We start from the raw sequence: 25564 nt of genomic DNA, 5'->3' as shown, positions 1-25564 counted from the left end.
CCCATCCTTCAGGTCACATGTGAATGGTGAACTCAGTTGGTTCCTCCCCTCCTTCCTGGGCCTGAGGTAATCTCTTTATTATCACCTCTTGCTTCCTATTACCTAACCAGTTTTCAATCCAACCAGCCAATTTGCTGTTAGCATTCAAACAACAGAAAATGCATTTTGGTCTTTTGGAAGAGGCAGTGCAGTGATTTGAAGAGGTTGAGATTATACAGGGAGTAAGAAGTGGTTTCATGTTGTGCAGTTAGCTTGAAAACTGCCTGTCCATCTTATTATATTATTGTCTAAGTTGCCCACAGCCAAGTCCCATAAACAGGCATGAGAAATTGTTGGCCAGGAAACTGGGAGAAATCCCTTTCTCTTTTCAAATTGTGCCACGGAACTTTAACATCCACCTGAAAAGACATTAACGGATCATCCATAGCACAGCCTAGAGTGCGTGAGTTCAAAGTCTTGACAGGGGGCTTGAATCCACAACCTTCTGATTTGGAGGTGAGTGCTGCCACCTGAGCAAGGCTGACCACTTCAGTATTCCTTAGTTGGAGCTGTGCTGTTATTTGTCCAAATCAAAACCATGTTGTTTTCTGCATTAATCTACCTGCATTTAGGCCCTACATCAATTAACAACCAAGCAATCTGATGGGATGGATGTCTGCTGCCAGCAGAAAGCCTCCTCAATGGAAACAAAATAGACCTAGAGAATATCAGTCAAATGATGAATCGAGCACCTACTGCATGCAGGTAGGGATTCTTCCCACTCAGCTCCTGTTAAATCCTGAAAGTCAAAAGCCTAAACCAATGGTGGCCAACCTTTATGGCCGAGCAACAAAATAAAATTTGTTCGGCTGAAAATTTCTTGAGTCATGCCATAAATCAAGAAAAATTCAATCAAGGAAAAAGCACAAATAACACTACAGATCGACTACGGACTTACCTAGACTCGTGCGAATGTTCAGGGGTGTGGGTTGCTCCTTGACAGCCCCACGGGCTACAAGTTGCCCATCACTGCTCTAAAGGATAGGGTGGTCCTATCTGAACAAGGAGTGGGAATCTGGCCAGACAGTACTTTCAATGCCAAGCTATGCGGTTTTAGCTGGTTGGATTCTTGCAATGCCCCAAAGCACACGATGGGTCCCCAAACCTTTGCTTATGCCGACCTGTGCTAAATACACCAGAGTTAGATAAGCAGCCTGAGTGCCTCCAGAGAGTTTACACATTCCCTTCTAGACATAGGAATTTCCACGAGTAGGTAGGTGGCATGCATATCTTTGTCTGCTTTGGATACTCTTACGTATGGTGATGCGTCAGATATCCGGCTGACCAAAAGAAAAGAATACCCGATGGCTGCCACCCTACATAGTTAAAATTGTTTCATGAAGCTAATAAAAATGTCAATGAAAGAATTTAGTTTAATGTATCAGGGATAATTCATATTGATTTACAGAGCCTTGGCAGATAATGCATGATACTAAGATTCTCATTGGAGAGAAAGAACTTGTATTTTTTATGTCACTTTATCACCTCAGTGCCTCATTGAAGGGCAGTAACTGTAAACAGTGAGTTCCCCAAACCAGCCATTAACCCAATTTTATCTGGAGGGTTTCTGTTTGGAATATTACGAGAAACCTGTTGTCATTTGAAATAGTATCATACGATTGTTCACATGACTATCTTCTGTGTGTGTGTGTATATATGTGTGTGTGTGTTGGGGGGATGGGGAAGACAAGCAGGGTCTCCTTGGAGCTGAGCAGGCATCAAAGTGACAAACTTGACAACTCTATGTTAGAATCAAATCAACTCTCTGTGGAAGTCTCAGTAGTCTGGTTCCTGAGTCAGGCGAGAACACATTACTTTAGTGTATTGCTGATGACAGGCCAGCCAGCCTAGTTCATTGGCAGGATTTGGAGGGGCAGAGCAGACATGTGGAACAGGGAATCTTCTCACTCAGTTCTTGTTAATTCTGAAAGCCAAAGCTTTAACGACTAGGGTGGTCATTGCATTCTTGACTGTCCAGCACCTTGGGACGTCCTCCTGACATGAAAGGTACTACACAAATGTAATTGCTGTTTGTACACACGATGGTATTACTCTTAAAATCCAGCAACTGTGTATTTGGAATCGAATTGTATGTTTTCATGTTTATCTCCTCTATATAAATCAGGAAAGAGGTTGGTCAGGAAAGATCAATGCATTTTGAAGCTTTGTAAATAGTCACTAAAAAGGTTATTTCTAAATGGGCAATTTTCATTTAGTTTCTGATTATTGATTCCATTAGCTTTCCAGTTATTGAGGTCAGGTTAAAAGGCATGCGTTTGCTATATATAGCTCTGCCACTCTTGTTGAATATGCAAATATTTGCCTGTTTCCAGTTTTGGAACCTCTCCAGTGTCTATTGGCTCCATCAAAATGGTTTCAGCATCTCACAAATCTGTCGTCTTTTGCTCTCTACATACCCTGGAGTACAGTTCATCCATTTCAAGGTAATTTATTGTTTTTTTTCAGCCAGTGACCAATCAAGGACCTTTGGCTTGCCAATGTCAAGGTCACAACATGCACACAATGTGTATTGGACAATGAACTACATATAACAACAACAAGAATACATTTGTGTAGCGCCTTTCACGTCGGGAGGACGTCCCATATTGTTGGTGTCAGCCCTGGTTAAAATCCTCCAAGAACTATGTGTCCTATCTCCTGCTTGCCTCTTATTGTGTCAAACTCTTATATAATAGTCAGGTTCTAGTTTAACACTTGCTTTCTCCAAAAATAAATTTTGTGTTTGGAATGATGCATTGAAAGGATGCCAGTTATTTCCAGGATTAATATCACTGAGGTGAGAGACATGAATTGTGCTCAGCAGAAAAGAAAACAATGGGGGAAGCATGTGAATGGCATGTTTTATATATGGAGAGAGGAATATGGATGTACTTTGTGAAGAAGAAAGAGCGAAGAATCGATGGCCGTGATATTAAACTTCAGAATTCAAGAACTGAATGTGGTTTGTGTAAATGCTTGTTCAGAGTTATGTATTGTTTTTGAATAAATTACTGCTAGATGCAGCGAATACAATGTGTTTTGTTGAAGGCAGGTGCTGTGTATTGTCAATTTGGCAGGTAGAGCTGGGTATGGGTTTGATACAGAGAGATGTGAGGATAAAACTATCCATTTGGAACTGAATTGCAGAGTATAGATTCAGTCAGAATCAATTAAGAACATCGAAACAGGAGTATACCATTACGCCCCTTGAGCCTGTTCGGCCATTCTATTTGATTGTGGCTGATCTGTACCTCAACTCCAATTACCCAGCTTTGTACCATATCTCTTGATCCCCTTACCTAACAAAAATCTATCCACCTCAGTCTTGTCAATTTGAATGGATGCTGCATCTTATGGGGGACAAAGTTCCAGATTTCCACTACCAATTGGATGGAATGAATGGTATTTTCTCATTTCTAGTCTTATATTTACTTTGGGTGCCTTCCTATATAATAATAATAATAATAATAATAATAGTGATTTTTGCATTTGGTACAATGCTTAAGGTCAGATGTCCCAAAGCTCTTCACAAAGTAAAATGTAGTGATTTGCTTACAAACACACAGTCATTACACTTTACAGTAAATCCTCCGAAGCGCTTTGCGATGTTTCGATGACATGATGAGATGCTGTAACAAAATAAAAGGGTGTTTTAGGATTATGTGTGGGCAGAAAAAATGTACATTCCTCCCACTGCAGAGATGGTATGTGAATTTCGATGGGTGCTTATTTTCCACTGTTTTTTCCAACTATTCCTCAATTGTAATTGAACATTCAAGCTTATCAAAATGATATTCTTGCCTTGCCAGAAACCACAGCTTGTCATCTTCAGTTTTAAGCTCCGATTCACACGTTACCAATGTGACCAGCCGTTGCCCAACCCCAGTTCAAATTGTCTGCAGATAAATTCAGCAGTGTATGAAAAGGGAGCATAACACTTTGTTAATTCTAATTCATTTGCTAATGGCCATTTCACTCTGCGAGAGATCTAGAAAAAATGAAAGGTGCAAATGCCCTGAAAACCCATCCCTGCATTTGATAAAACTGAAATGTATTTTTAATGCCTCAGTGCAAGAGCTTTTGTGTCATTCGGCATAAGCCAGGCTTAGTCTGTCATAAACAATTTAGGCATCAATTTGCAGTAAATTGGAGTCTGGTGAAAATCTGGGATGGCTCTTCTGTTGCAGACAGGGCTGGGAGCAGACCAGCAACACATACATTGTGTGAATTGGAGTTTAAAACTGGGGATGGACAAGCTATAGTTTTTTGGAAAAAGCAAGGGTATATTTTCCACGAGTTTGACTGTTCAATTACAACACTTGCATGAGAGAATATTTAGAAACAAGTGTTAGCTCTACGTTCATAGAAATTCATGGGTTCAGTTGGTTTGCAGTGGAAACAAACACAGAAATCTTGAATTTTCCTATTTGTGTCACACCCCATCTGGTGCTTAGTTTGATCACTCTACTCTATGAGATTAATTCCGTTGATGGACTGGTCTGATCTGAACAGATTAAAACGATTGACTGAAGTCACTTAAAATGCCTTAGTTGATGCTGAATGGAAGCCTCCCCACTGGCTTTTACATAAATATTTTATATTATCCAAATCCCTCTCCTCTCTCCTGCTTTAACAGGCAAATTATATTTCCCTGTCTCAATATCAACAGCATGCAAATTACATGGTTAAGGTTCTGAGCTGGTGTCGAGCTAAGAAAATTCTTCTAAGGGGTGCAGTGGTCTGTATCTGATGTGCATGTAACATGATTTACTGAGGTTTGGTCTCCAACCCCTTGAGAAGCAATGGAACATTTCAGCAATTTGTTCACTCTGTTTGTGTTGAACCAATAGTGCTTTTGTTTTAAAATAATTGCCCTAACATTTTACTTGCTTGAGATTGACTTCATTGCTGTTAAGTCAATTGCTGATACTTTCAACTACTGTAGTAAGAGCTTGTTCATATCACCAATAAAAAAAATAAATCGTGCTGCTTGCAAGACAAGTTGTAAACAAGAGCCGTTACAGAGAAAGATGTTTTTATTCAGCCGGTGAACTTCAGTGCAGTGGAGCTTTGTATTGCCAAAACCAATTTTCTAGCAAAAATTGTATTAAGTGCGTTCTGCTATCAAACTGGTTCAAGAGATAACTGAACCAGATTAGTAATATAAAAGCAATGACATGAGACAAAGATGGGCTTCTGGAGATTTTTCGCAATGGTTATAGGAGGAGATTCTCGACAACATAGGGTGTCCTGAATTATATTTAGTTGATATGTAGGTCAGAGAGTGGAATGGAAGATTAATGTGCCAGATTTTGCTCAATCTATAATTTAGGATAAATTTCAAGTTTGCTGAGGTTTTGTAAGAGGATTCTTTGACGTGAAGCAGGCTGCTTTGGCACCTGAAGCAATGTTGGATCCGTAGATAGGAAACTGTTGATTTTTTTTCATGATAAATGGATTATGACCTGGAGAGATATGATAACAACAGTTTTGCTGTATTTTCAGGATGGTTTTAATCTCTGCCTGGCGTCTGCTCCGGTTCTGTGTTTAGGAGGAGAGAGTTTTTTAGAGCAGAGAGTTAAATATATTCTATTTATTAGAAATGGTCCCAGTGCAAAATGATTATCTGTCAGGTTAAATTCCCTTTTTATTTTAAAAAAAATGTGTTGCAATCCTTTGCAACTGGAAGTCTACCTTGGAGGCATGTAGACTTCAGAGATCCCACCTTAAGACCTCTTCGACAGCCCCTTTGATCAACTCCCCTACCCTTTCTCCTTTGCTCAGCATTTAACCCTGACACTGTGCAGCATTCTGAGACACTATCCAGCACGACCTAAATGCAAGTTGTTGTTGTTGTTGAACTGTAACAACTTTACAACAAATCGTTTTTGGTTAAAATATCTGACTTGACAACTAGATTTTAATTCTAATTAAATTTCAATAAAAAAATCAACATTTATATCTATGTTTGACCTAAGTTACTGCACAACTATTGAATGAAGCTGGAACAAAGTGTTACGAAAAATACTTGTTTGGAACAGAAAGGATTTTTTCCCCCTCGTCTCAGTTACTCTGTAAAATGAAATTGCCTAAACACATTGGCTTTCAACACACAAACAGCCAGTCTGATTTGTGTGAAAAATAATTAAACTTCACTCACTTTAATGGAGCGAACTACACACAGCATAAAAGGCGCTGATAAGAATATTCTTAACAGTTAATGCTTTATAACTAAACCGAGATGGTTTAATTGCAAGCAGAATCCGGTTTGCTGGCTGGATGTACAACAACAAGAGCTTATATTTATATGACGTCCTCACTCAGGATAGCGTCCCAGAGCGCTTGGCAATAGTGGAGCATGACACCGAGCTGGGGTGAGGTGACCGTAGGCACAGTTGAAGAGGAAGGTCTTCAGGTGCTACCTGAAGATGGGAAAGGAGGTGGCAAGGTGGAGGGATAGAGGAAGAATGTTTCAGATTTCTCAGGGCATAGTGGCTGAAAACATGGCCACTGATGGTGGAACATAGGGCACGAGGGATATGCTGGAACAGAGGCCGGAGCTAGTCAACAGGAAGAAATTTCACCTGCGTCTCGACATGTACTATTTTCTTAAACAACAAATTCCATTTGTATAGCGCCTTTCACGTTGGGAGGACGTCCCAAGGTAAGAGTTTGGCGAATTCTTATGTTTATCCCTTAAAGAATTTACAGGAAACCGACCTCAAAATAAAGATGGATGTGAAGAATTTGTCAAACTCTGCAAACTAAGGAAATAGTGTAAATTGCGCCTCAGGTGGAATTTCTCCCACTCTATCCTGAAATGTTCTCCAGGGGAACTTATGGCAGCTTGGCTGAGTTTGTATGTTTAAAGCTTGGCTCAGTTGGTTGGACTCTGAATCAGAAGGTTGTGGGATCAAGCCCCACATTAGGACTTTGAGGTCTTAATCCAAGCTGACATTCCAATGTTGGTGCTGGGGGGGGTGTTTTCTGGTCATTATATAGGGTAAAATGCTACAGAAATGTAATTGATAACATAAATCTCCAGACCACAGTTTTTTTTTAACTATCATATAATAATAGTCCTTGTATTTGATTTAGCACCTTATTAAGTCATTGAAAGGTGCTATACAAATGTAATTTTGTTGTTGTTGTTGAACCATCTCAAAGCTCTGCACAAAAATGTTACTGTAAAATGTAGTAACTGTGTTTGAAGGCAGAGACGGTGTATAACGTATCAATGTACAAGACTTAATTTATTTTAACATTAAAAATCATTATGAAATGCAGTGGACAATTTTCAAGATTAGCATTACTTTTTTGGCGATATTCATCCTGAACCATTATTTTAGGCCCACGTTGTACTGTGTTAGGTACCTGACAGGTTTGTGCATTAAAAAGAACACATTAACAGACGATAAGAGAGATTTGGAATGCAGTGTTTATCAAGAGTAATTTTTAAAGATTACTTGACTGTTCAAAGATAGTTATAGAGATTAAACAATGTTAATTAGCTTCCATGCAAGAGAAAAGTATTACAAATAGACTAATGAATGCCTTGAAGGGTTTACTGGGCTGTGTTGATTTGGAGTGTTCAGAGCATAAAATGAAAGAGCGTAACTCAAACAGTTTCTAACTGCTCAAAATTATATCCGTCTTGGTTGCGTACTGGTGGTGTCTGTGGGGGGTGGGGGGGAAAGGGAGGTGGGGGAGGTGGTGCGGGGTGGGGGGGGGAGGGAGAGACTCTGATTTGTCTGTTGTCGGCCTCCCAAACTCCTCCTTCCATAGGCTGCAGATCATCCAGAAATCTGCAGCCCGTGTCCTCTGCCGCACCGGGCTCTGTGACCCTATCACCCCCATGCTCGCCCGACTCCACAGGTTTCCCATCTCACAGAGGATACAGTTCAAGATCCTGGTCCTCACCTTCAAAGCCCTCCATGGTCTTGCTCCCTCCTACCTCTGCAACATCCTAACCCCCTACCATCCTGCTCGCTCCCTTTACTCAGCCGGCTCCGGCTTGCTTCACGTCCCCAGCCTCGCTCACCCCACTATTGGAGGGTGGTCCCACTGCCACTCTGCACCCACCCTCTGGAACTCCATCCTACATCCCTCCGCCTCGCCCCCTCCCTTGCCTCCTTCAAGACCCATCTCAAGACCCTCCTCTTTGACCGTGCTTTCGATCACCCTGCTTCCCCACCTGCTCTTCACCCTCCCCGATCCCAGCCCCCAGCTCCGGTCCAAAACTTTGACTGTCCAGCACCTTGGGACATCCTCCCGATGTGAAAAGCGTTATACACATGTAATTTTGTTGTTGTTGTGTCAACATTGCCTGTGTGGTCCATGGTCTTAATGCAGGATGACGTTTCCAAAGGAATATTGAACAGTTTGAGACATTGCGATGCTCGGTTTATCAATTAATCATTCGCAGTTGAGTCCTTGGAAGCTATAAGCCCTGCATATAGCATTAACAGCACTTAAACAGAAATGACCAGCCTAAACACAGGTAATAGAAAGCAACCCTGAACATCAGGACCATTAGTTTAAGCCAAGCAGTTTAATCAGTTGATCTTTCCCCTCCTTCGCACAACCAATAGCTAGGATCCAAGAGCAAATATTGTAAATGTGTAAAAATAATTGCTCCCAGTGTGAATACAGTCTCACTAACAAACTTACTGCACTAATGTACATTGACTTAGGCGAAATATATATCTATACATAAAACATCAGAGCCCAAAAGAGCCAAAAGAATATAAAGCAATAATTAATATGAATGTCAGCTTTGTTTTTATACTCAAATGGCCATTATCATTATGAAAAAAAATTACCTAACAAAACGAATGCTTAAAATCTTTAGCTTATGCTTCGGTTTTTACAAGAGCTACAGTGTGACTGAGGAAGCCTTGTGGGACATATGAATAGAATAACGAACAAACAACTCTAATAAGTGAAGAAAAAGTGCATTAATGATTATACAGCAGAACCCAATGAGATATTTGAAAGCAAATTTTTGAGGGTAACCAATTTACTTTTATTGCCATTGAGAAATAATTTGCATTCGTCCACAGATTGCTCTGTACAATGGTCATGTTGACATTTGAGCATCTTCCGAGGAACAGGGAAACAAGCAGGAGAAACACAGGCTAATGCAGGTCTTATTAGTGAAGTCCGTCACTGTGCACGATCCATTTTTATGAATTTAATGACCCGCACTTTTTCACCAAGTCCGATCGGTTGCTCAGAGCAAGACCCTGTAGGATTGAATAGCGCTGTTAGACGTAACAGAATAAGAGCAGGAATGAATTGACCGTGTTAACTCGATCCGAGCAACGAACCGAAAACCTGTTCGAATCTCACCACAGATTAGTTGTTTATTAATGTTCGTCGCCCTGGTTACATAGTACATTAGTGCACAAACAGCCCCATAAGGAGAGAAGCTAAACAGATGGTGAATCAATTCAGGCATTATTTTCACATTTCCGAGTGGTCTGTCACAGTATTGTGGGCCTGGAAGCAGGTTGCCTCTCTGTGCTCGCAGCCAGGGAATGCATGAATCCATAAAATGATGAAATCGGGCAAACAGATTGCTGAGAGAGGCACAATTGCAATGTCGGGAACAGCGGCCGCATCTGGGACCAAATTTCACCGCGTTTGCTACTCCTCTTGATCTCCGAACGGGGTATTATTGAATCAAGCAATCAAATCGCTAGCAATATAACAAAGCAGGCATTGATGCATGGTGTGATTCCTAAAAGAAAAAACCCGGAGCATTAACTATCACAAAATAGTCGGTCAATTCACTTTACGATATATTCTGTGAAGCGCTTTGAGATGTCTCAATGAAGTGATAAGGCGCTATATTGAATGCAAGGATTATTATTGTTGTCAGAGGCAGCACTGCACAATGTATTAAAGGCACGTGCACTGTCAGATTCTGAAACTGAATTCCACGTTTGTCTGCTTAGTTGCGATCGATCTTCCACTGAAATCCAGAACCTTGAAGCAGGAGGATCAGCCGAGTGCATTAATCAACTTTCCGTCTCTACTGTAGCCAAAAGCATTCATTATATCGAATCAGTATATGGCTGACTGATTTAAGAATCTGCTTGGGTGACCAGTGTTTATTAGAGAGCACGCTCCATATTTTTTGAGAAGCAACCTTTTAGAAATGCGTTCTGAACTTCTTCACTGCCAACAGATACAAACACAGCAAAAATGATTCCCAAAAATAAATGTAGGAACCCTTTTCTTTTAATTCCTTGAACCGTCTGCGATAATGATGGCTGCAGAACTAAGTGATCCAACATCAGCAGTTTGCATTTATACAGCGGCCTTCACAAAGGGTAACACGTCGGAGAGCTTTAAAGGGACGGGGTTGGATGCTGAGCAAGGGAGGGAGGGGGAGGTGGTCATAGGTGCAGTCGAAGGAGTAGGATTTGAAGGGGGACCTAAAGACAGATTAAAGAAGGGGAGGACTAGAGGGAGGAAGATAAATCTTAAAACCAAAGGAACTGACTGCTCAGCCCCTGATAGTGATGCGGAGAGGACGAGATAGCTGAGGGCTTCAAACATCCAAAAGGTGTTTAAGGTTTGGAAACTAACATCTGAGGGCAGTTTGTTTACTCCTGTAGCAACTGAGAAGCAATCGGCTAGTAAGACCTCCAAAACAATTATTTGTGCTAAATTTTACGATGGTGCAGAATTGTGGAGAGAATTTGAGACATTTTCCACAGTTTTGTGCAATCTTAAATTTTGAGACAAAATTGCCTCTTAGACTGGGTAGAGTTTATAGCCTATAAAGTCTCGATGAGTTATCCATTCCAGGATAAAAGCTGCAGAACTAACGATTCATTGTGATCTTGTTGACTGAGGCTAAGTGTGGGAATATTTAATCTGTAGTAAAAGCCCACAATTTTAGATTGGGTTCAGGCTGCCTGGGATTTGGAGGACATCTAATTGGGGATAAGATTCTTTCTCCTCGGCTCCTGATAATCCTTTAAAACAGCATCCTAATTGGTAGGTTGATTCCAACTGGACATGCAGCTGGAAGCTTCCCAATGGAAATCCTATACTTTGCTACATAGTTTTAGTTGATTCAATAGGAATGTTAAACTGCCCCTTCCCTTACAGAATCAAGATTTTAATGGAGTGCGACAGCAGGGAAGTAAATAGGAGATCAGGGTATCAATTCAGGTTAGAGAGAGAGGCATGTGGAAAGAGACAGGACGAGAGAGATACAAACAGTTTGCAAGGCAGAAAGAGAGAGAGATGGGGATAGGTGCTCACACAAATGTACAAACGGATACCAATTATCTGCACTATTTTCACATCTACAATGATCCCAATTAGCGTGAGCATCAGACTCTTTTCTGTACTCTACTTGCATTACAATACATTGGAACCCCAAATGTTGGACTACTCTCCATTGTGACACTGGTGCGAAGCTTCTGTCTTCTGCTGAAATTCAGGTGTCTCTGAAAATAAAAGTAATAAGTCACTCTGAACTTCTCAAGGTTCGTTTAGGGAGACTGTCCACGCAGAGTTGACCTTCAGTCTTTTGGATTGAATTAGGTTTAAATCTGGGTTGCAGGCTTCAGTTTCCTGTCTGCCATTCATCTCAATGATTTATGCGTCGCATTATGTTACAATTAAATGTAATTATTTTCCCCAGTATTTGTGTCAAGCAAAAAAAATCTTAAAATATTTGCTGAGATCATTTGGAAAATGCCATCTATCAGAACATCCTTCTCTTCCAGTTATGTGAAATTTAACATATCAATATTAATAGAGTGTAATGATATCTTCCCAGAATAAATTTTTAACAGATGGAGACGAGCTCCTTCACTGACACCACCATATGACAAACCGCCTTAGCACTAAAGAAAAAAAAATTTGAATTCAGATAGGATTCCATAGCCGGCCAAGATATTTTTGGAAAACTTCATGTGAACCCTTTTGAAATGCAGTAGGTTTCTGGAGAAGCTTGTGCACGCATTCATTTTTCTTTTTCATCACTCTTTTCCTTCTTCCATTCCTCCCTTCCCCCTTCCACAATCACATCATTTGCACTAGAAACTACTATTGCTTTGTGAGGACATCACATTGCATCGCTATCTTCTCACTCGCATGTGAAGTCATTGAGATAAAATGTGATGCATGGCTTCTTACCTCTCCGACAATCTCTCTTTAATAGATTCCCAGCAAATCACTTCTGCTGATGTTATTTGACGGAAAGCAAACACATTTTGGAAGCTATTAAAGAAATGGTACGGAAAAGGCCCAAACTACAATGATTAGATAAGGAGGGGGGGGAGATTGTGATCTTTTCAGGATTTTGCCCTAATTATACTTCAGCACAAAGCAAAATATCTTGAGCTGTCAATCATGTGCATCAGGATAAGCGCAGCTCAGAATCCTGTATTGAATGAACCTCAACATTCCACTCCTCCCCACCATGTTTCCCACCACCAGCTGTAACATTTCCATTAAACATTGGAGGACAAGTCCCGGAGCATTTAAGGCCAAAGGACAAACTCTTAACCACGGACTAGTCAAGCTTTCACCTCTAGACTTTCTGCCCAGTGAGACAGCGATCGCCATGATTGTCCTTACCATACCTAATGCCCTGTGGTTGCTTGATATTCCGCAAGCAAGGCAAGAGACTTTGCCAGCTCAGAAATCACCAGAACCCAACATTCTGCAAGAATCATGTTGTTAACTCTTTCTGGGCCTTTGCTAGTCTGTGTCAATTACGTGGATTGTGCTAAGGAAAAGTGCAAGATGTATGGGCCACTCTCCTGTGGACCTACAATACAGTCATTCCAGTCCCTCACAGCTATGATAAAATCAACTATTACAAAGGGATTTCCCAGCCTCTTTGCTATCCATCAAAGCATCCATAGGGACCATGTGATACCCAATCTCCATGTGCTCTAAACCCCAGGCCTAACCTTTCTGCTCAGTTTAACTGACAAGGTAATCTTTGCCAGTCAGTAGTGTGACTCACGTGTACTCTCAAATGACTCTGGGTGAGACTTTCATTGTATGTAGTGTTAAGTACCTTTTGCCCTTATGTTATCTGTAATGTTCTGTAACTCAAGAGAGCGTGTAAATCTTACAGATCATAGAATCACAGAAGGAGGCCGTTCAGCCCATTGTGTCTGGGCCGACTCTGAAAAGATCCTCTGAACAAAATTGCTGTTGTTCACTAATGTGATATTAACAGATTTCTATTGTCCGATTAAAAGGCAGACAGAGAAGTACTTGGGTTGAAGCGGTATAGAGGTGTTAAACGACATGGCAAAAGGAGATTGAGATGAAAAGATCTGCCGTGATCTGATAAAGTGGTGGAATGGTCTCGATGGGCTGAACGGCCTCCTCCTGTTCCTGTGTTCCTAGTTAGCACAAAGCGAACCAACATATTAAATTGTAAAACAATAAATTCAATTGCAAGCACATTTAACAAAAGTCAAAACACTTCAGATGCTGGCAATCTGAAATAAAAACAGAAGCCGCTGGGAGCACTTAGCAGGTCAGGCTGCATCTATGGAGAAAGGAAAGTGAGTTAGCATTTCAGGTTGATGACCTTGCGTTAGAACTGGGAAGGGAGCAGGTTATAAGGACAAACGGAGAAGTGGGGGTGGGGAAAGAAAGATAAAGAGGAAAATTAAGTGGAGGACATGAGGTGATGAGATCACAGAGGTGTTGATGGTGCAAGACAAAAGAACACAATGGTGTAAGATTTGAGAAAGAAAAGATGTGTCTGAGAACCAGAGGATGTGGGATATATGTGCATGCAACCAACAGGAAGGCAAACTAGATTGGACCTTGGTCTTGGTCCCCTCCCTTGCCTTCTTTAAGACCCATTTCAACACCCTCCACTTCGACTATGCTTTTGATCATGCTACTTCCCCCCCCCTGCCCTCCACCCTCCCCAATCCTGACCCCCCCCCCCCCCCAGCTTGGGTCCAAAATTCTGACTGTCCAGTGCTTTGGGGTGTCCCCCTGACATGAAAGGCGCTAAACAAATGTAATATTATTCTTGTTGTTGTTTTCGTTCTTATGAATGGTTATCGAAAAGGGGGAGCAGGGAGGCAAGGCTGAGGGAAGGTGAGAGCTGAGACCTCCTGAGTCTTCCCAGCAACTCCTGTTTCTGTTTCATAAGCACATTTGATGGTTTTGCAACTGTAACATTTAAAATCCCCCAAAAAATCTTTCCCAGGTAATTGTGAATTAAAATCTATTATCCAGGGCGATCTACGCTTTCAACATGGGGAAATGTTTTACTGTGTGAAATGCCAGGGCTTCTCCCCCAAGAGAAAATAACTTTGTACCAGATTCCAGTCCTTTGCAAGTGCTCTCATTGTAACTGTTTCCAGTCATCATATTCCATTCCTGTTGAGGAATCTGAGACGTGAATGTTTACGGAGAAGAAAGTAGAATAAGAGATTGCTAATGAAAATGTCAGATGCTGTAACACTGATGAGGAACCTCAAGGCACTGCTTTATTGAGGGCCAAAACATTCAGAGGAATCGATGAACTCTCCTGATAGTTCAGTTAGTAAAGCCACTACCTTGTTTCGAAATTGAGGGATACAAATGCGAAATGTGCCAGGTTTGATCTCAGCTTTGAGCTGTGCTCTGTTAATATAATAATCCTTGTATTTTCTTCGAGGCGTCTCAAAGCGCTTCACAGAATATACTGTAAAGTAAATTGACTGTATATTTGTGGGCGAAATGCAGCAGCCAAATGCACACAACAGCGTCCCACAAAGAGTCGTGGATTGAGTGACCAAATTTTTTTTTGAAGGATTATTATCCCCGGAAAAGCGATCTGCCAATCGACTGACAAATAGGTTCCTACTTACTGCTAGGTAAACAGAGGCATGTGGAGTAAGGAAACTTGCCCAACATTTCACCCTACCAAGACTGGAACCCAGGTGGCTTACTTGCGAGGCGAATGCTCTAACTATTGAGCTGCAGGACTCCACAATACGTGATGAAATTAGCTGAGATCAGTCAAGAGTGAATGCCAGTAGAGCTGCTCCCATTTGAATGTTTGTTCGCTGCGTTAGTCACAGAGGAAAATATCACTCAGGATTGCTGCTTCTCATTCTCAGACCTGCGGCAGGCTTTGTTTTAAGAATGTGAGAGTTGAGAAGAGACACTTAGCAGCTAATAATCCCAATCCCATCCCTAGAGGCACGCTTGTCCAGAAATTCCAATGAGTGTCTGAACCTTGGATTTATTCTCCATGGTTAAATAAAAATAAAGAGTGACGGTAAACCCTTGTGGAATTAAATATAGTGTTTGTTTCATTGCCACCCTTTGACGGGATCAGTTTAAAAAACCAAATCACTGTTCCCAGATGACAAGTCGAGATGATATCTGTGTTGAATCATTGAGTCCTGATCCCTGACAAGAACTGCTCGCTTACGTCAGCAAGAGCAGCTTCCCGCAATGAAACTTCTCAGTAAAAGATTGTCTTTAGCGCTGATTATTTGATAAGATTGTGCTAGATATAAGGAAGGATGTGCTTCCCATGCAAAGTACACTTCAGCAGTGATATTGCGCTTTTACCGTTTGCATTAAAAGCTTTATTGTAACGGGGTAGCGCTCTGGAATGCTATCCTGCGTGAGGGACGCTACATAAATGCAAGTTGTTGTCGTAGTTCACGCCTTTGTCACCTCAAGGCTGGACTATGGGAACTCTCTCCTCGCCGGCCTTCCCGGCACCTCCCTCCACAAGCTGCAGGTCATTCAGAACTCTGCAGCTCGTGTACTGTCCCGCACCAGGCTTCGGGACCACATCACTCCTACCCTCGCTCGCCTCCACTGGCTCCCCATCCCCCAGAGGATTGATTTCAAGATCCTCATCCTCACCTACAAGGCCATTCACGGCCTTGCTCCCTCCTACCTCTCCAACCTACTATCCCCCTACCTACCTGCCCGTAACCTCCGTTCCTCTGGCTCCGGTCTGCTCCACGTCCCCCGCCCCAACCGCCCTACTATCGGTGGTCGGGCCTTCAGCCTCTCAGCCCCGAGGCTCTGGAACTCCATCCCCCAGTGCCTTCGCCTTGCTTCCTCCCTTTCCTCCTTCAAGGCCGGTCTCAAAACCTTTCTCTTTGACCGTGCCTTCAGCTCCCCTCTCGACCCTCTTCCTCCTCCTCGCTCCCTCCCTTCCCTCCCCTCACCCTGACCATTTCCCCCTCCTCTCTCCCTCCCTTCCCTCCCCTCACCCTGACCATTTCCCCCCTGCTCGGGTCATGACCCAACTGTGCAGCGCCTTGGGACGTCCTCCTGACGTGAAAGGCGCTCTATAAATGGAATCTTGTTGTTGTTGTTGTTGTTGTTGTAGTAGATACAGGAGAACCTGGTTATAAAATGTTGCCTGGGGCTGTAGCGAGGAGCGGAAACCCAGGCTTTTTTAAAAATTCTTGTCCGAGTAGTGTAGATGCCATCCCTGGTGCCTCAGATGAGAGCAACCGGTACTTCACGGAGCAGAGATTGAGCCGGACCGTTTACTCAATAACGATCTTGGAAGATCTCATTCATAGCATTTTGTAAAATGTTACAAACGTTTTAAGGAGCTAAACTGTTATTACACTTCCGCTATCATAGCTATCAAGTGTGACTGAGCTGTGAGGTGTCCTGCTCTGGGAGGAGAGTTTAATTAATGTGCTTATTTACATTACATTGTTGTAAATATATCTTTGTTCTTACCCCCCACCTACTTGTTAAATAAGCTGTCACTGAGAAGGGTAGTGGAGTTAGTAGATTGTTAACCTTGTTGAGGACGGTGTTATAATTTACTTGATTGCTTCTTGTCCAGTTCCACATTAGCAGAACTGACAATCAAAACAGTCAGACATTGCTGTTTGCCCTTAAATCATATGAAATAATATTTGGCATTCACTTCATGTTTGTGGGACATGAAGTGTTCAACCTCTGGAACCCTCTCCCTCAATCCCCCCGCCTTGTTTCCTCCCTCCCCACTTTCAAATCCCACCTAAAGACCTTCCTTTTTGATCGTGCTTAAGGTCACCTACCCGCTCCCTCTCTCCCTGGCTCGGGGTCAGACTCCACCACTGTCAAGCTCTCCGGGATGCTACCCAGTGTGAAGAGCGCTATATAAATGCATCTTTTTGTTGTTGTTGATATTTGCTGTACTCAAATTGCCTGTTGCATTCACCTACAAAATACAAAGTTACTACACTTTACAGTGTGTCCTGCAAAGCACTTTGGGATGACTTCTTGATGTGAAAGGCAATTATATGAAATATACGAATTGTTATTATTGTTCTTACTTTTAAAAACGTGTGCACTGGGATAGCGTGTAGAGGCATCAAATACCACAACAGCGATGGCAGTGGTTAGAGACGACTTCGAGCCAAACTGTGGTCCCAGAGCCTGGGAGAGAGTGCTCACACTCCAAAGTAGTTGCTAATTATTAGTTGTTGTGAACACATCACACGTCGCATTATTACCCCATTTTGCACTCTGCAGTTACTTGCATTTCGAAAGAACTTGGTGATACTTACGAGACTTGGAAATGCTCTGAAGTGGGCGAAAAAAGTGTTCCATGTTTAGGTGGGCATTGAGTTTTTTTGTGTAGTGGTCAGTCAGGTGTGTGCATGTGTGCAAACCCATCACCATGCTTAAGAGTATCCAAACCAAACTCAGAGTTACATGCAAATCACCTAGACATGGAAATTCCTATGTCTGTAATGGAACACAGATTCTCGCCATGGAGGGACATACTGTGCATGACTACACTTCAAAGTGTATCCGGTGAAGCGCTTTGAGACGTCTCAAAGACGTGATAAGGCGCTATATCAAATGCAAGGATTATTATTATTATAATAACCAACATCACAGTACATGATGCCACCGAGCTATTGAACTGGAACCTTTAAAAATCTACAACCTTCTTAGAAAGTACCTGAATAAATTCAAGAGTGTCAACAGATACTTGTGATACCAGATATCGCAAGATACCAGATAAGCTTGACGAATGCTGACTCCTTCATGACTAATACATGTTGGCCCTTCCTTTCTCTCGAATATTGGCTCCTCCGCTACACTGGGCACGCACGTACAGAGGTTAACACACATCATACACAAATGTTCTACCCGAGTGAATTGTCAATTGTAACCTGTTGTGCCATCTGTCTGGTATCCCGGGATTCATGCTTTTGAAGTAGTTCAGGCATAAAATATATGATATGCATTTTTTATTCCAAATAATTTGTTTGGTTCCGTGTATGCAATTGGGAATTCGAGGCTAAACAATAACTTTCCACAATCTTCCTAGCGACAAATTCATTATAAAGTGCTGGCAATTGGTAGATTCCCCTGCAAAGTTGGCATCAAGATTACCCTCGTAAACACAATGGATATTTGCTCACTTCAAAATTGGATTGGACGATCAGCACCTCTCTGTAACAGAAACAGAAGTGGCTGGGATCACTCAGCAGGTCAGGCAGCATCTACCGAGAAAGGAAAATGAGTCAACATTTTGGGTCCAAGGCCCTTCGTCAGAACTGGAGCACGTTGGGAAAGAAAGGCTTTTAAGAGCTAATAGAGAGGGGGGAGGCAGGGCCAGCAAGACAAAGTAGAAAATGGGGTAGAGGACAGAGGACGATGGATTAAAGAGGTGTTAATGATGCAAAACAAATTGGGGGATTGCAATAAAATAAGGGGAAAGAGGTGTTAGTAATGCAAAACAAAGGGGAGAAAAATTGCAACAAATTGGCAGACCAGAGAGAGAAAAGGTGTGTTTGGTACCGAGATGATGTAGTATTGGTCTCAGAAGATGGCGAGGGGGAAGTCGAGCTGGTATGATCTGACTTATGTTTTTGTTCTTCTCTGTGTTGAGCAGACCTCAAACCCAGGGTGTAAATCGCGAGAGAGTTAAAATTAGAAAATAGGGCGCAGTGTGGTGGAGGGGGTGAACTCACATGTAGAAGTGAAGAACTGAGACAATTTAATTAGAAGTCATCTTAAAGGTGCACAGCGAGTTGAAAACTCAAAAAAAAAAATTCTTCTGATGCTGGATTTCTGTAGAAGAGCAGGGCTCCTGCAAACTGTGGACATCTGAGTGGCAATTTTAACTGAATAAAATAATAATTCTTGCATTTGATATAGCGCCTTATCACAACTTCAAGACATCTCAAAGCGCTTCACAGAATATACTGTAAAGTGAATTGACGGCATATTTTGTGGAAAAAACGCGGCAGCCAATTGCACACAGAAGTGACCCACAGATGGTCGTGGATTGAGTGACCACATTTTTTTCTGTTGATAAATGCAAAGGGAAGTGCTGTAGAATAGCTTGCAATTGGGAAATAGCCCAGTGTAACCTCCCCCACCTCCCCATCCTTATAATTTCTTCAAAGTAAGTCTCTCTGTCATTGTGCTGAAATTGAGATATGACATAAAGTGAAGTAAGGGCATAGATGATTCTTTACCGCTGCATTGGTTTGCTAACCTGCTCCTCTGCCATTAGACTGCCCGAAATGCAACATCTTAAAGTTATAATCAGTAAAATAAAGTCCTGAGTACTAAATAACAAGAAAGAAGCATTTCACATAGCAATTATTTAGTTTTTGGTCTAAAAACAAAATGGATCATAATGTGAATATTTGTTCTCTTGGGAACAGAGATTGAGTTTCTAAAATGTGATTTATTCAGTTCATCTTTCAAAACACACTGAGGGGGCTGCAAGTGACACATGAAATAAACAGAATCACAGTAAGTACAGCTGAAAGGCACAGAGACATAATACAAGCCAGTTGGAGGTAATGCTATGTAGAATGGATTAAAATACAGCGTAAGATTTAGTCAAACAAATGGCTCAATTTCCTTTTGTTCAAGATATGAAGTAAGAACAAACATGTTGGTCTTCTTGCATTGTTGTGCCTCGCTTCTGTTTCGGATATCTCATTATCCAGCAAGCAAATTAAAATAGCTCCAATCTCTTCAAATGTATGAAACTGTGCCTTTTTGCATTTGTGAGTAGTGGTTTATGAACTGGGTCTCAAAGGTGTATTTGCTTGTGCCCCACTGAAATTTAGGGGTAGATTGCCAAGAAATGTTTTGCTTCAGTTTCTTTTGCACCAAGTTTAGGATTCCCATGAAAATGGATAAGAACAACCAATCTTAAAAGATTTGCATCACAGCCCATTGTGCTCTGTGCAAGTAATTTGATGAACAGGCGAGAGATAATTCGCACAATCCCTTCCCGCCCTTAGATGACTTAAACAAATTCCCTCTGATCTCTGATCAATGCGTGTTTATGCTCATCACATTCAGTGGAGTTACAATGGGGAGACCAATGACTAATCTATATTTTCTTTGACTTTCATTGCATAATCAGAACCATGACATTGACTTGATTTTTTGATGTTCCAATCAACACCTAGTTAAATTAGAAAAAAGGTCCTCAGAAGTTCCTGTATAATCCACTGGACCAACCATGAGTTTTTCAACAATGACGACAGCAAAACGACAACAATTTTATATTTAGATTACCTTTCCTGTTGGGAGGACTTAATAATAATAATCTAGATGTCTCAAAGCACTTACTTCTCAAAGTGCCTCATGTATTTGGGAGCTTGAGCTGAGGAAAGGGGGAGCGGGAAAAGTGACCAAAAGTACGGTCAAAAAGAAAGGTCTTAAGATGTGCTTTAATGGTGGGGAAATTTCCAGGGGTCCCATGGTTTCCCATTTGCTGTGTTTATAATGATCCTTGTGCTTGATTTAGCACTTCATCACATTGTTCAACAACATGAAATGCTTCACTGGATCTCTGTAAAATGTAGTGACTATGTACTTGTAGACGAACGTGGCAGCCAATTTGCATGTGATAATGCCCTTAAGTGATCAATTTTATCTGGAGGATTGTTGACCGGGCTGGGACTGTATATCTGCAACAAGGCAAATTAAAGTGCTCCTGAACACTCACATACACACACACACACACGCATATTCCCTGCCCCTTCTCACCAGTTATATTGAATCGCTGGGATCCAATGTGATTCATGCTGCCCCTAACCATGGTTCATCCATTATTATTATTATTTTTATTATCCAGGAGGTTTTCTGGCATAAGTGCAGCACTGAATCATCAACAAGCGAAGAATTGTGCATTTGAGTGATATAAGGCAGCGAGAATCCTGTTTACCAGATTTACTCCATAATTTTGAGCATCTAGTCTCAACCCCAGGTTGGTCTGTAATGTTACCGTTAAACAGATCATTTAAAAATAAAGCAACGCAGCAAAACAATCTGTGACCACAGAGCTTTCTGTGGGTAAGTAATTGCCATTGACGGTGCCTACCCATAAAATTTGACTTCACTGCACAATACAACTCAGGAGCAGTTCAGTTGCAGAAAGATGTCACTGGTTTTGGAATGAAGAGGCAGTGGATTGATTATATTTTGTATATTCATAATTATTCCTTACAAAGTGAATAACTGGTGGATTATTTAATTCCTGGCTTTTGAATACGCAATATTTCTTAATCTAAGTTCTGCAAATAGGGATTCTTAACAGAAGGACAGGAATATTATGGGATATAGTACATAGGTAGTTTGGGACATATGTATGTGCATGCGACCGCCAGGAAGGTGGAAGGCGAACTAGATGGACCTTGGTCTTTTTTCGTCTTGCATTTCTTATGTTCTTATGTAACGGGTTGTTGTGGACAATGCTTTATTTCCTCTGATCCAGTGCAGAACCTAGAGTTAACTCCTTATAACCATGATTATAATAAATAATGACACTTGGATTTAACATGCGGCTTTCGTGTCAGGAGGATGTCTCGCAGCGCTTCACAGGATTTACTGTCAAGTGGAGTGACCGTGTGATTTGTAGGTGTATCGAGCAGCGAATTTGCACACAGCAATGACCTACGATCGTGAAGTAAATGACTAATTTTATTTGGGATATTGTTGGTCAGGACACCAATAAAAACTCACTTCTCTTTTCGAAAGGCGCCAAGGTATCTTTAACATCTTTAACAGGCGGATGGAACTCGGTTTAATGTCTCTTCCAAAGGATGGCACCACTGATAATGCAGAGCACCCTCAGCGCTGTATTGCAGTGTTAGCCTGGACTCAAGTGGGGCTCGAACTCGCAAACCTTCTGATTCAGAAGCAATTGAGCCAGGCTGACTCTGGGAGCTCTGCTAAGAGAAGGGGATGTGGTGGCTTTAACCCATTTCAAGGGTGAGGCTATGTATATTTGCTCCCCTTTCACGTGCATTTAACCTCTGTGCAATGAGCAGTTAGGTGTCCTTCCAGGTTAAATCACTTTATGAACTGGTTGCTCAGAGGAGGAGTGGAGTGATGCCAGTGGAACACTACAGGCCAGAGATGAATGGTGGTGGAAAAAAATTCTGGAAATTTTCAATCAGCAACACGTTCCCTATCCCCACCCTGTGATAACATGTTGTTCCTTCGACAGAGCCGCAAGGCTTTTCACTTCGATATCTCGGTTATTTTCTAGCATGACGAGAACTGAAACTGAAGAAGGGTTCAAACATCGGTAGTCACTGTGCACTGACACACTATCAGCTTACTGTATTTTTACACCGGCTCCTCCTAGCTTTTAAGAAGACATATGATCCGAAAGAAGAACAGATATTTAGCTACACACCCGGCCAAAAATAGACCTGGTTTGTAGCTAAGTGTAAACGTATATTAAAGCTATGAAGTGGATACTCTCTAAGATGTTGGCTTTTCTTCCCCATTATTGTATTGGTTTAGAAAATCCCTTACGAAAGATCGGCTTCTTTTCAGTCATTTACCTTGATCTACTTTTCTTTACAGCGATGTGTGGCTGAATCCTATTGTTCTGTTTATAATCTGTGGGGTGCGAGGAGATTATGGGAAGGATACGAAAAGGGGGAAAAATATCAGATTATTTGTTCCCATGTTCAAGTCATTGGTCTGATTCAGTTCCTGTAACTGGCAGCTCTAAATAATAATACCATTAATCCTTGAATTTGAGACAGCGCCTTTCGCATCAGAAGGATGTCGCCAGGTGCTACACAGAATTTACTGTAAAGTATAGTGATTGTATTTGTAAGTGAACATGGCAACCAATTTGCGCACATCATTGAAATTTTATACACAGTAAGGCTAATAATCATTTGGAATCAAGCTCTTACTTTGATGCTTTGCTTCCCTCTATGCTGAGCACCCATTTTAATATCCATTTATAACCGCAGGTATCGTATTTCTATCGGAGGATAGGACCACTTGTTTAATTGAATGCGAGTTCTTTTGAAATGAAAACGCACTGCACTCCCATCATTATACCATAGTGGGCCTCACATGTTTATACTGTCAGCCAGCCCGCCCTTAGTACACTTTTCCTCCACTACATGTCTGAGGGATCGTGCCAGATACATAACACCGCAGTAGGTGAAAATGGTGCACCCTTTAGCTGATGATTCCAAATTAATTTCTGGTGGAGACGAATTTATTACGTACATAGTTGTGCGATTCCTTCATTGTCAATAAAATAGCCATCGGAGCAAATGGCAACCAATTTAGGATTTGAGTGGTGATAACTCACTTGCTGTCGTATGGTTTTTACTGTGTGACCCTTGACCCACATCCAGCACGCTGTGATCTTCCCAAGTTAATGTGGCTGAATGCGTAGCTTTCATTCCGAACCGAGCAGCGATGGTGTGATTCACCAGTCGAGCAATTGTCAAGTGCTTTGATTAGTTGTATTTGATTTACTGTCGTTTTAGAGCTCGCCTTTGAGAATGTAACGCGGCAATCCGGATTTTTATATAACTGTATCTCAATTCACGTTGCAGCAGTTTAAATGTGAACTAGTTTCCAAGAATCAAAGGCAGCTGTTAAAACCACCGCAAACAGTTTTAGAATACAGGACATGACCATGGTTCATTGCAGGTGCCAGTGAAGAGAATCGCTGGATTTTACTAAACCGTGTTGCCTAGTAATTAAACGTTAAAGAATAGGACGCATGTGTGTATATCATTGTTTTGGGCAGAAACCAAAGGAAATTCCTAAAATGGTCACTGTCTTGGTTTAGAAACCCAATAACAAATGTCTTTGAGATTGCCGCTTAATGCAATGTCCATCGTTCTTTCTAAAGATGAATGTTGAAACTTATGCAAACCCTCAACTGTAGGAAAGATGGTGCTTTCAACCCTCTGATTGAACAAAACAAGATATTTTGCATCACTACAATACCGATCTTAGTATCTATATTGATTCCATACTGATAGTATTCAGGGTAAATATTTCACGCTGGCGTATTACCGTTAAATCATTGTGTTATAGTCTATTGTTGCACAACTACATTCATCAGGTGAGTGATTTGCAACATTTGGTCTGCACTTGGTCATTGTCGTTGCTATTAGGGTTATAAATACCTTCTTCTTAAGTCGTAGTAATTATTCTTGTCAAATAAGAGAGTATGCCGGTTATTGACAGGAAAGCAGCATGGTGCAAAAGGTATGTCCTGCAGATCCTGAATATCTTCCTTCCTCGGCATCTAACCTTGTCCCTGTAAAGCATTCCGAGGCATTACCATATGTGAAGGGCGCAATGTAAATGCAAGTTGTTGTTGTATGACTTGGGACTTTCTCATCTTCTCAGTTTGTCCCAAGTGTTGAAATGGCTTGCGACTTTATAGCAGATGAAGCTGTGGTCCTTTGCCTGACTTCAACATCAATGATATTAGCTTGCAAAGATAAAAGGATAGCCAGTGTGTTAGTACGTGGCAAATTGTGCAGGGGCAGAGATGATATCATTAGCCAGAAGACGGTGAAATTTGTGCAATCGTTTCTGATCTCTGAGATGCATTGACGCCTTACATAACACATAAATACGTGCTCCACAGCCCATCACACGTAATTAGGAATGAAAAAAACGATGTGTGATATACTAATTGTCATGTCATCATAAGTTGCTTTTTGGCTTTTTGTTTAAAAATTGTTTTGTTTTTCTCTTGCTCGCGTTGTGTCAGAGTGACAAGTCATGCCTTTTAATAAGTTGCAATGTCCCATGCAGGAGATTCCAGTGTGTGAGCCTTGACTCTTGCCAGAGTAATGGATTTGAGGAAAATATCTGAGCCCTCGTGTTTAAGAGCGCAGTGTAAGAATATATGGGGTAAAATCTGAAGTAGCTTCTTAACCTATTTGTTGTTTTGACTCGCACAAGGAATTGGTTAAGAAACTCTGCAAATTTCACCTTAACGGCTCGAAATTCCAACTAATCTTCACCTCGAGACTGTTTGGTCCTTAAAATGCAATATTACGCCAAACTGAGGGAGATTCTTAATATGGATGCTATGCCTCTTTAAGAAACTGTGGAATTTAAGTCGTAGCCCGTAAGCCCATTTTGCCTTTAAATTGAAGAAACTGGGCAATTCTGCGCTCTAAGAAAAAATGGTGATTCAGGCTAAACACGAGGTGCTGGAGGCCACATGTTTCTCAATAGCGTTCATTTGGTACCAGTAAGGGAATCAATACTTTAGCATTGCTTC

At 41.5% G+C, this 25564-nt stretch overlaps 1 protein-coding gene across 1 annotated transcript in view; it reads left to right on the top strand.

The window, feature by feature from the left end:
• The first annotated feature begins 725 nt into the window (after positions 1-725).
• Positions 726-25564, top strand: part of dok6 (docking protein 6) — a 99429-nt gene continuing 74590 nt past the window's right edge. The window contains exon 1 of the mRNA XM_007912050.2: positions 726-744. Within this exon, the coding sequence (XP_007910241.2) occupies positions 739-744 (6 nt within the window). The 5' untranslated portion in view covers positions 726-738. The remainder of the gene's footprint in view (positions 745-25564) is intronic.

This window comes from Callorhinchus milii, unplaced genomic scaffold (genome assembly GCF_018977255.1).
Source record: "Callorhinchus milii isolate IMCB2004 unplaced genomic scaffold, IMCB_Cmil_1.0 Scaffold18, whole genome shotgun sequence".
In the NCBI taxonomy this organism is placed as follows: Eukaryota; Metazoa; Chordata; class Chondrichthyes; order Chimaeriformes; family Callorhinchidae; genus Callorhinchus; species Callorhinchus milii.
The sequence above is the reverse complement of the archived record's forward strand: the minus strand, read 5'-3'. Positions and strand labels throughout refer to the sequence as shown.